Consider the following 12054-nt stretch of genomic DNA (forward strand, 5'->3'; position numbering starts at 1 on the left):
TCACTGTCTGGACAGGAACTTTACCCCTGCGCCACCTGAGATAGAACCAACCTCCTCACTTATATAAGCCATTACGGACATTAAAGTGGCACTATGTAACTTTTTAGTTTTTATGAATACAATCTATGGTAGAGTATATTAATGCAATATATAACATAATTATACAATCGGGGTGGTTGTATTTAGTCTCCCTGCTCTTCTATTGAGACTTTTAGATTGTGTCGAAGGTCATGTCTCACTTAGACACGGTATCATGACATCATTTTAAACTGAAGGTCAAGTTTCATTGGATCCCTTGAGCAAGGAAGCAGGCTCCATTAGCTCAATGGTAAAGATTCCCGGGTTCAAATCCGGGGTAGAAGAGGTGGAGCTTTAGGATAGAGATGTGATGATATATTTTGCTGAAAATCTTCTGTTAAATCCCCTCTGCTATTTCTACCAGAATCCATTTAGACTGTAAACACCCTTTTTGGCTCCTACAATAACCATACCACAAAATTGCCAGTAGAGGTTAGAGTCCTTGATACGTCTATTTTTCTAAGTTATGTTGCGGTTGACTTGGCAGAGGTCGCTCTACCAGGTCAAAGCTACTCGCACAAAGGAAAGGACGTGCCACGTTTCATTTGTTTTGTGTTGTAGTGGTATCTATCCTTTTTTAAATTATCATTATTATCCCAATTTCAGTTGTGAACGAACTCACGATTTATCCATGTTGTCGATTTTTGTCCTTCAGCCTCCGACATCCTCTTGAACAAGAAAGAACGTCGCAGAAACAGCCTGAACAGGAACTTTGTAGGGGATTACATCGGAACCGACAGCCACCCCGAGATCAGACAGTTTGTCGGTCGCAGAGAGAGGATTGACTTTGCCGACGTTGTCGTCAAATACGACCGCAGGTTCAGGGTAAGACCTCAGCCTTTTAGGGCAGTGTATCCCAAACCCTGGGTCGGGACCCATGTTTGTGTCACGGACCCATTTTTATGGGTCACGAGTAAATAACACCTTTTTTTTTTTTCATTTTGATTTTCTAAAAAAGTTAATAAATATACAGTATACAAATACATATAAAAAAATTCTGATATTCATTCAACAGAATACGGTATCATAAAATGTAAGATTATCTGTATGTATAAAGCTCAAGCTCACACGCATTGTGTGCTTGTAGATCTGCTATTTTCAAATGGCCGAAATGTATATAGGGCTGAAGTGATTAATGCGTTTTGTAATAATAATAAAAATCTACAAAGTAACTACGTAGTAATTCAAGTTTTCAAATAATTGTAGTGAAGTAAAGGTTTTGGGAAATTGGAATACCTCAAAATGGTACTCATAAGTACAGTACTTGAGTACATAGTTACTTTCCACCACTGTTTGTCAGCTGATCTGAGGCCTGTCCTGAGACTCCCAATACCACCTGACACTCTCTCTCTCTCCCCTCTCCCCAGACGGTGAAGCGTGACCTCATCCTGACGTCTAAGTTTGTGTATCTGATTGGTCGAGAGAAGGTGAAACAGGGCCCGGAGAAAGGTCAGATCAGGGAGGTTCTGAAGAGGAAGATGGACTTGGACCAGATCCAGTCTGTCTCTCTAAGGTACAACAAGGCTGTCTGTCTGTTACCAGGACCATTAAATTTATGAAAACGCTTGCCCAAAACTTTGGTTGATTCTTTGATGCTAATGCTGCGTTGACACTGACCAGTCCTACAAATCTTTATTGCGACTGTAGGTCGCAGTTTACTATGAAAACCTGCATTTCCCGTCGCTCGGTCGGGTACTGTAACCAGTAAGGCGTCTTACTGGTTTGGTTTTCAGTCAGTCTTCTGAATAAAAAATGATTTCGTTTTTGTCATATTTTTGTCTTAGTTCATTTTTGTCCGCAGTCTTAGTTTTTGTTTAGTTTTCGTCTGTGAAAAAGGGTAGTTGACAAACATTTTTCATCATAGTTTTAGTCGACTAAACTGGCTAATGCAGTTGTTACCAACCTTATTTTAGGACGAGAGCCCACTGAAACATTCACGGACCACCCATCTGACCACTGCATGCATTTTCAGAGCATGTTTATTTTAATAAACATGGTAGTATGTCACACTGGTATGCATGTCACTCCTCTCCTCTCCTCTCCTCTCCTCTCCTCTCCTCTCCTCTCCTCTCCTCTCCTCTCCCATCTCCTCCAGTCCTCTGCAGGATGATATGTTCATCATTCATGAGATGCAGTACGACAGTGTTCTACAGTCCATGTTTAAAACGGAGTTCCTGAGTCTGTTGTACAAACGCTACGAGGAGAAGACACACAGGAAGCTATCACTCAAATTCAACAGCCTGTAAGTAGTACTGTAACCACACCATTGGTTCTCAACCTTTTTTTTGGTACCAAACGAGAAGCATCTTATTTTTTCCCACGATTTTTGTAACTTTGTCTAATGTACCGGTAATCCTGGGCGCTACACCCCCTCTGCCAACCTGGGGAGAGCAGCGGACTGGCCTCATGCTTCCGACAATACATGAGGAGTCCAAGCTGCTTCTTTTCACTTGACACGGGGGAGTTTCCCCGGTTGGATTTATATTCGGATACATTTACGTGACTGTAAAGACGAAACGGAAGTGTGGGGGAGGGGGGGGGGTCACATCCGCTTCAATCTGGGAACCAATCGGCAAAAAACAGGAAAAACAGCGCCCTCTGTTGTTTGTTGACTTTTAATTTGACTGGGGGCAGGCCTCAATAGAATGTCTATAACAGGATGTTGCCCGTTTCGTCCACCCTCGGTAGCGCCGCTCAGAATCTGTTCTTGCGAGATTACAGTCGCTTTATCTCTTGTTAATTTTCAGAGCTTTTGTTGCTCCAGACTGTATAACGGAAGCATTTGCAAATTGTGGGAGGCAACTGTCTGTCTGGCTCCCCCATTCTACAGGCTGGAGTTTAAAGTGAAGAAAGGTGGTTGGGGTCCATTCGGGTCGGCGGGTTCCAGACAGATCCAGTTCCAGGCTGGTCAGGGAGACGAGGCGGTTCTGAAGCCCAGTGGTAAAGTTCTGCTGGTCAGCGTCGGACCGGGTCTGCCCAAGAACTCCCGTAAGTCAGCATCAGGGTTTGGGTCAGAACTAACAGCTGGGGCCCAGAAAACGACTGTTCAGTAAAGCAACAGTGTCGTGTATACAAACATTTTGGTGAATGGGCAACATTTCTTTACTTTCTTTTTTTCAAAGATTTACAAAAAAGGTTTTTTTTTTAACCACTTAAACCCAATATTGTTGCGGTCGGGCAGAATCCAACTATCTCCATTTTTTAAAATATGTGGTATTGAACACCCTTTACATCTGTGTGTGGGTTTTACTGTTCTGACTAAATCTCCAAACTCCATTGGAGCCTTTTCCATCATTGATTAGAATGATAAAGTAACGCTACTTACCCTCTCCTTATTTATAAGAGTCTTTGCTGACAGAGAGCTCGGGTTACCTCCTGTTTTCTTTCTGTTTTCCTCTTTGCTTTCTTCCTGTTTGCAATGTGACCGACGGCCTCTCTGCCCAATAGGACCAACCCGCCGAGACAATCGTAAGAGTCGCTACATGGGCAGCCAGGCTCCATCTACCGGCTATCAGTCCAGAGGTGAGCAACTGACTCATCTATTCACCCAACCACAGACTCATTTACTGACTCTTCTATTGACTCATCTACTGATTAATCTATTGTCTCGTCTACTGACTCATATGGATTCACCTAGGTAAGGAAAGGCCTTTGTATTTGTATAGCACATTGCAACAAAAATTCATGGCAATTGAATGTGCTTTACACAAAACATCAAGCGAAGAAAACACAAATTTAAAATGACATTAGGATGCAATAAAACAAAATAAGTAAAAGTAACAGTGTAGAAGAGTAGGAAAAAGAAACATAACTCAAACAGATCAGCAGTTTTTGGGAGTTTGTTCTACATATGTGGTGCATAATAACTAAATGCTGCTTCCCTATGTTTATTTTTTGGCACAGAAAGCAGACCATTCCCAGATGGGGGGTTAAGGGGTTTATGATATCGCACCTACTGACCCTCCTTTTGACTCACTGACTGGAACACCTGCTGGCTCTTTACCTAAACCCACTAGAGGTCCATGGTCATCTCCAGTTCTCCACCTGGTTATCAATAATGATAAATTATGACTATATTTAATATTCTTGCACCTTGACCAGAAACAATTCCTATATGTCACACTGCCATTAAAACCTCTCCTCTCAGCCCGAATCCAGCCAGCGTGTCACAGGGATTTGAATCGTGATCTTGACGACCTTTGCTGCGTGTCACTCCCCATCTCTCTCTCCCCACTTCCTGTCAGTCTACTGTCCTATCAATATTTTATATTAATTTAATGAAGGAATAAAAAGCCCCAAAATTCTCTCCTCTCCTCTCCCTTCCCAGACTCTCCCAGGGCAGGAGGAGGTGGTAGAGGAGGTGGTAGAGGAGGTCCAGGTAGAGCTCATCAGAGAGGTTCTCTCCTGCGTCAGCAGTCCAGTATGGAGCAGCCCACTCTGCCGCGCCTCGCGGCCGCACACTCCCACCAGAACCAGAGGAACGCACACGACCAGGACAACTCCTTCATGGACGTACCGGACCAGGGCGTGGCCGGGTGAGGACCTGCTTGAAGCCTGTGTTTTCAAATTCATTTTAAATGTTACGATTTTACAAATCTCTAAAGAGAAGATGAATGAATGAATTACATTTTTTCATGACCGAGGTGGTTTACCAGGCTAATCTTCACCTATGACAGGATGCTAATGAAAGTGGTTAAAACTCATTCACTGCCAAGGATTTCTTTCCAAAGAGTTTTTTCCAAAGGCCCGTACTTCGGAGGAACGTAAGAAAAAGAATCAACCTCACTTTATGTCAATCATGTTTGCACACTGCCACCAAATATTTCGTCCATATAAAGTTTTTTCGGACTGGGGTTGGTTTTATCAGTTTTTCGCAGCTGTCTAGTGAGGTCTGTTGGGGTGGGGTGGGGTGTTGGTAACAAAGCTAGTGATCGCCTACTACTTTCGGATCTGCAAAACGCACAGCAAAAGAACGCACCAGTGTGGAACCTTTATAGTGTATTTTTGTCTTTTGTGTAGTCTCCACCGTAGACTTTCTAAGGAGGTGAAGCCGCTTCCAGGAGCAGGTCGACCCAAACCAGCACCGAGACCCAAACCCCGGGGTCCACAGTGCAGAGCGCTGTACGCTTACGACGCGCAGGACACCGACGAACTCAGCTTCAATGCAGATGACGTCATCGACATCCTCACCGAAGGTCAGTGGTTGAAAAAAGTGTAAACACCAAGGGCTATATCTTGGCGCCACAGGGGGGTCAAAATGGGTCATTGGCCCCTTTATACGGACCATCTTGACCCTAGTCAAGATTCTTTTTCAAAGGCTGCACGCCACTATCACTATCTGTCCAGAGACTCCAGACACTTTATTTATATGATTGTAGTTGTGATTTGTACCTGCAAGGCAGGTTTCTGTCTCGATAGGATCTCCTGCCTAAATAAACTTAAATTTCAAATGTTGAGGTCAGGATGACAATGTTCTGCAGTTAACACCGTCCTATCAAATAGTAACGCCTAGCGCTCAGGACGGAGATTAATAAAAGGACAGAGATTTATTGATATCAAAACCGATCGCATCGCTCCACAGGCTGGGAGCGTCTGTTGCGCAACATTCTATGTCATTTCCGGTTGGGACGTCATCGAAAATGTTCCCCTCCCCATTTTAGGAGATGAGACCAAAAATCTTAAAACGTGAATAACTCTTGATCTAAATCATTCCGTCCAATTCTAAGCAAAGATTATGTTTTAGACTGGCCATCGCGGTCCCGTTACTAGTCGCGTTAGAATTAATCATACCTCCCGTTGTTGTCGATCGCTTTGGGAGACTGTTTTGGCTACATCAAGCTACTTCAGCTACATCCGGGATAGGGCCTGGTGTGTCGCTAAATGTGCTCCATTGCTGTAAATCGCTGGGCGCTCTGATTTAATGGTCCTAAATACCCCCGGCTGTTCGTGGTGTTAAAGAAGGGAAAATGAGCAGACAAATTTGGAACTGTAACGGGCACCCGTAGCAGCCTACCTTTAACGGCAGTGTCGTAAAGCTCACTAGATAGATGCTATGATGATGTGAATTTGTACCGGTCTGTATGAAGTTATCTGTATCTACCTGCTAATGATCAGTAAAGTCAAGTAAATATAAAGTCATTGTCCAGGCTCTTCAATACATTGTGTCAGAAAGTAAAGTTGGAACGTGGAAGAAGTCGAACGTGATTGTTACATGAATGTAATTGGTAATTGTGTCTCCAAAGATCCGTCAGGGTGGTGGTACGGTCGTCTCAGGGGAAGAGAAGGAATGTTCCCTGGAAACTACGTAGAGAAGATGTAAACAACTCCATGCATCTCCTCTGTTCCTCTTCTCTTTATTCCAGGTTCTGTTTTGTTTGAAACCACAGCTAATCAGCATCATCACTTCTCACAGATCTCAGTGATCAGATCAATTCAAATGCCATTGATCACTCAGGGAGAAAAGTTCAATCATGTTTAACTAGCTGATCTACAAGCTCACAACACGTCGCAATGTGATACTGTACATTGTGAGCATTTTGTTTTTGGAGCAGTGTTAAAATGTAAATGAAAGCGATGTTGCTAAAAGTATAATGTCAGGTTGGTATACAACAACTATTTCCCAGATAATAGAAAAGGAAGTGCTTTCTATATTATATAAACACCAACTTGTGCTTTAAGAGGCATATACATTATTTCATCATGTTTGTTTGAAAGACTTTATAGAAATGGTCTATTTTAAAATAACTATTGTTTGCTTTGTATGTAAAGAACATATTGAAAATGTGTTTAATGTTGAGAACCACCAAGTGATAGGATTCTTTCAAAACGCTGATAGATTTATTGTGTTCTCTTTTCCGTGGTGGACAGTGATGTTTCTACAATCTGTATTTGATCATGTAAAATATGAAATAAATCCTATGAAATATTAGTTGTGCCGTTTAGTTTACAATACCAGTCATTGTACAACGTAACCAATTTTATACATTTATCTGGATTTTTTTAATGTACTGACAAACTTGTGTTGACACTTTGAATTTGATGATACTATAATTTGGCATCAATGTATTGGATCTAAACAATCGAAATGTTTAACCCATTATGGGGAGACAGATGAAACTGCATTACCCAGAATTCCACACAGACGGTCATTTCCTTTTGCCTAGTTCTGGTGTATAATTTTGCAATAAGTGCGAATGTGAATAGCTTCTCAAATTAAATGGCCTTGAACAAGCCTGTGGCATCAGTGTGATTATAGATTTTATATGTTGGCTATTCAAAAATAGCAGATCTACAAGCTCAGTGCTGCACTGCGAGCTTGTACATCTGCCATTTTCTTTATAAGTATTATCAATTTTATTTACCACATTTCTTCTGATCACACAAACATGTTTGAGTACAATTCTTTGATTTTAAGATGAGTTTACTATATAGAAATGTTACAGCTTACTTTTGGTAAATTGTCTTGAGTGTAGTCAACATAGGGAAAGAATGAGGACCCAATGATTAGTTTAAAAATAACTTCAATTAAAGCAAGCAGTCATATTACCAGCGTTCAAGTTGCCACCATCAGGCTGGCAGCTTGAAGCTGAAGGGCCCTCCTCTTCTGCCGTCAGTGAGAGTCGTGTTATTGGACCAGCCACTCATGTCGCTGCCGTTATGTTGTGCATGGGGTCGGTGGCAGGCGTACTCATGTTGCTAGCGGGCAGTGTGAAACAGAATCCTGTAAACAGAACTCATTCTGTTCCCCTGTATTCACAGGGGAACAGCCAAAGAACCAAGACTGCGATCAAACTGGGGCACTGGGGATGATTAGCTTCAATGCCCATTTAAGTGCCAAGTATCTATTCTAGGATATGCACAGCAGCCACATTGAAAAGAAAGCTTGCCAATTAAAGAAAATGTAGGTTTGTCCAATCTGTAGAGTATGTTAATACAATTTATATAATTGGGGCAGGTCTGTGGTGTTCTGTTGAGACACGTCATGCATCACCTATACCAGTGGTGCCCAAAAGGTAGATCTGTCATCTACCAGTAGATTGCAAAGGCTGTGCAGGTAGATATGTCCCTATATAATAATACTTCGTTCTCAAGAGTGTTGAGCACAAACATCAGTAGCATTACAAAGTTACATAGGAAAAGATATAAAATAATACCAATTCCATTTTACCCCTTTTATTTCCCATTCAAAGTGTATTTACAATTTGGCATTTTGGTAGACAGCTAGTCAAAATGTTGAAAACATTTGGGCACCCCTGACATAGACACAGGATATGATATGAATTTTGACAGGCAGGCTCCATTAGGGCAATGGTAAAAAATGGCAAAATGTTTAGTCTTCCTATGAATCTGCAACAGACCTACAATTTAATAAATGCACATTGGAAGCAAACCAAAAGGCGATTACCTTGTGCAAACCAAAGAGTCAGTGCAGCACCAAGAACAAGATTGCTAATGCATCCCATTGCTGCCACCATGGAAGAAGTTCATACTGCTGATGCAGCAGAGGTTTTAAGGCATGCTGATGGTCCCACAGCTGTTCATGATCAGCATTAATGAGTGGAAGAGTTGCTCACCTGTCTTGTTGTTAATGGTAATTATGGTCACATTATCAGAATAAGATAAAACAGCGCACATATAGTCCCTTTCGGCTCCCTCTGTTACCTTTTCTGAGGTTTGGACATGGCACCCTAGGGACCCTGACAGCTTATCCCGCCCTCCATAGGATGCAGATGTACATACTCTCTGTTCACGGAGAGCCACAGCGCCACTTGAGTGTTGGTGAGATGTTTCAAAGATGCATAACACAGCTATAGGAGACAACAGAAACGTGGGCGAAACAGCGTTAAGTATTTTAATTTTGTTGTTGAAGTTTTGGCTTCTCTGAAATTCTCTCTCCTCTCTTTTCCTTGACTTCCTTATTGACTTCCCATTGTACCGCCTCCCGAGCGGCGACTGGCTAGTTTCTAGAGGCGGTACAAGGGGAATTAAAAAAGGAAGTCAAGGAAGAGAGAGGAGAGAGAATTTCAGAAAAGCCAAAACTTAAAAAAAACGGCATCGGCGGTTAATGCAGTTTCGCCCACGTTTCCGTTGTCTCCTATAGTTGTGTTATGCATCTTTGAAACATCTCACCAACACTCAAGCGGCGCCATGGCTCTCCATGAACAGAGATGTATGTACATCTGCATCCTATGGAGGGTGGAATAAGCTGTCAGGGACCCTTCGAATGTCACCCTGCGCCATGTCACCCTGGTGGAAATTAAGGGCCTCAGTGCTTGTAAGTGCTACTGTATCAAACATCACTAAAGCTGCTTTGTATTCCAAATCAGTGAGACCTCAGTTTGTTTAACCAGCTTAGGTTGTTCGGGCATCTGGTTAGGATGCCTCTTGAGCGTCTCCCTAGGAGATCCTTGATGCATGTCCCGCTGGGTCCCCGGGGCAGACCAAGGTAACCTGACTCCGCCAGATGGCGGCAGCAGTGAGTTCCTCCTCCTGCACCCATCTGGTCTCTCTCTCGAGCAGAGACGATGCACTCCGATCAAATGCTGATCGGAGCGATATGCAGCTGTATGCGGCCGCTAGAGGCGGGATCAACGGCTGGTGACGTATTGTAGCTGTGCCACAGCGCAAATGTAAACACAACCTAACAGGACTACAACTCGAAATTATTATGGAGATTTTTGTCCCGCTGCTTCAGGTTCATCGTTTCTGCTTGAGAGAGACCAGATGCAGGCAGGAGGAGGGAACTTGTGAACTCAATACTGCTGCAATCTGGCGGAGTCAGGTTAAGACCAAGGTGCAGTTGGAGGGATTCGACTCACTGGCCTTGGAACGCCTGAGGATCCCCCAGGAGGAAGTTACTAATGTTGCTCGTGACCCGACTACGTATACGTGGTTGAAGATGGATGGATGTTTCAGACATATAGTAGTAGTACAGTGCCCATTCTGAACGCTTATTCAATGAGTGAAGATCTACTTCTTGTATTTTTGAGTGGTGTTGCTAGCCACGTCCTATAGACAGCTATGTGTGTCCCTGGCTGTGTATGTCTCTCTGTCTGTCTGTCTGTCCGTCCGAGTACAGAAATAGCGTTGACGAGCAGCCTAACAAGCACACACACACACACACACACACACACACACACACACACACACACACACACACACACACACACACACACACACACAGGGAGGCCAGGGAGTAGGGCTTGTACAGTACAGTACAATACAGTACAGTACTGCAGCACGAGTACAGTACAGCACCACTCACTTCAGACTGGTCTGATTTTTTAGCCCTTCCTATACATAGGTTTAATGGTTGTCTTTAGTTCAATGTTTGTTTTGTAAACGAATTGACAATGAAGGGAAAATGTATGTCATAAGGTGTAATTTACATCATATTGTCTCTTTATTGTTAATGGCGTTTGTTTTACATCACCATTACATCACCTAATCAACATTCCCCTCACTTCACACGGGTGTGATTTTTGCATTTTATATAGGCCTATGATCACACAAACAAGAGTAAGTCTTCTTTGGTTAATTGGTTCCTCAACACTGGCAACAAAGGTGCTGTGTAAGTAAGTCCTACTTCAGAATTATTTGTGCATGCCTCTCCAGGAGGTGCCCACATTCTGCATAATGAGTATACTTTCACTGACGTATCTGTACCAGTGGCCTCTGTGTTGTAGCGTGACGATGAGGAGAAAAGGAGTCAGGCAGGAGATTCTGGTCAGTTTTATTGAACAGGAATCTCTCTGTTTACAAGGCGCCACGGGCATAAGGCCAGCAACAATTATGTGAAATATGCAGAACATTGTTTAACACATGTAATGAAAATGAAATGTACAATGTATACTTTACTCCAGACAAGATAGACACCAAACTCATGACATACAGAAGGAGAGCAGAGCTCTCCCAAGGGAACTGCTGCTAAGATGCTGCTGAGAGGTTTAGTGATAAGCACAGAAGATAGGAGATAGGACCCCTGGGGTGTTTATGACCGCATCCCCACAAAGGGGGGATGCAGGCTTTCTAAAACAGCTCTTTCTAAAACAGTTCTGTTTCACTATACATATATTAGCTTCAGGTTCTGCCTGTCTCAACAGCCATTTGTAAAGAGCCACGTCTTAAGGACAAACAATTAAACCTCCGGTCGCATTTGTGGTCAACTAATCTCACAGTCCTTCAAGTTCATACTATGCCTGTAAGTAAGGAGATGGAGCAAAGTTTACTTAGTTCAGTTTACTTAGTTCAGAGTAGGCTACATTGTTTCAGATCCCATCCATCATTACTTTTGGTAATTTAAGTACATTTGATGCCTATACCTTTGTACTTTTACTCAAGTACATTTTTAATACCAGCCTTTTTTACTTGTAACAGCGTAATTCTACATTGTGGTAGGCCCATTGATATACTTTTACTTTATTATGTGACTTCCTCCGCCGCTGAATTCAATATTCAAGATTCTCAGCAGCAGCGGATCTACTCCGATGTGATATCTAATTAACTGATGTAGAACTATGTGAAGCTATTAAATTATGTGTTAAATTTAATGTAATCTTATGGAAGGGTCATGCCCAATTAAGTCCACTTAACCACTTTGTTTTCTTTTTTTAAGGTATTGTTTGTCGTTTTTTGCCTTTATTGATAGGGTACAGTAATTAGACAGGAAAGGGGGAGAGAGATGGGGAGTGACGTGTGGCAAAGGCCGTCGGGCTCGGGAGTCGAACACGCGGCACACCGTCCGGCTGTCTTGGCAGCCTAGGTGCCCAGACGGCCCGGGCCGACATAACCACTTTCAACCTGGTATTGTTCATGTCATTATAGGTAGAAATCTAATTGTGGAAAATATCACATCTACAAACTAACAACATGGCGCGCCTCTTTATATCGGCTATTTTCGCTATTCTTGCATGACACGGTCGTGCGAGTAGAAAACAGCAATTGAAGTTTTTAAGCAGTGGTGTAAAAAAGTAACTA

General features: G+C 42.7%; 1 protein-coding gene across 1 annotated transcript in view; it reads left to right on the forward strand.

The window, feature by feature from the left end:
* myo1eb (myosin IEb) overlaps nucleotides 1-7006 on the forward strand; it is a 29458-nt gene extending 22452 nt beyond the window's left edge. Inside the window, exons 20-27 of the mRNA XM_083761486.1 lie at nucleotides 734-903; nucleotides 1446-1591; nucleotides 2174-2320; nucleotides 2909-3066; nucleotides 3526-3600; nucleotides 4406-4613; nucleotides 5098-5273; nucleotides 6321-7006. Of these exons, the coding sequence (XP_083617612.1) occupies nucleotides 734-903; nucleotides 1446-1591; nucleotides 2174-2320; nucleotides 2909-3066; nucleotides 3526-3600; nucleotides 4406-4613; nucleotides 5098-5273; nucleotides 6321-6397 (1157 nt within the window). The 3' untranslated portion in view covers nucleotides 6398-7006. The remainder of the gene's footprint in view (nucleotides 1-733; nucleotides 904-1445; nucleotides 1592-2173; nucleotides 2321-2908; nucleotides 3067-3525; nucleotides 3601-4405; nucleotides 4614-5097; nucleotides 5274-6320) is intronic.
* Nucleotides 7007-12054: the final 5048 nt, after the last annotated feature.

Source organism: Protomyctophum parallelum (genome assembly GCF_964188405.1).
Source record: "Protomyctophum parallelum genome assembly, chromosome: 3".
Lineage (NCBI taxonomy): Eukaryota > Metazoa > Chordata > Actinopteri > Myctophiformes > Myctophidae > Protomyctophum > Protomyctophum parallelum.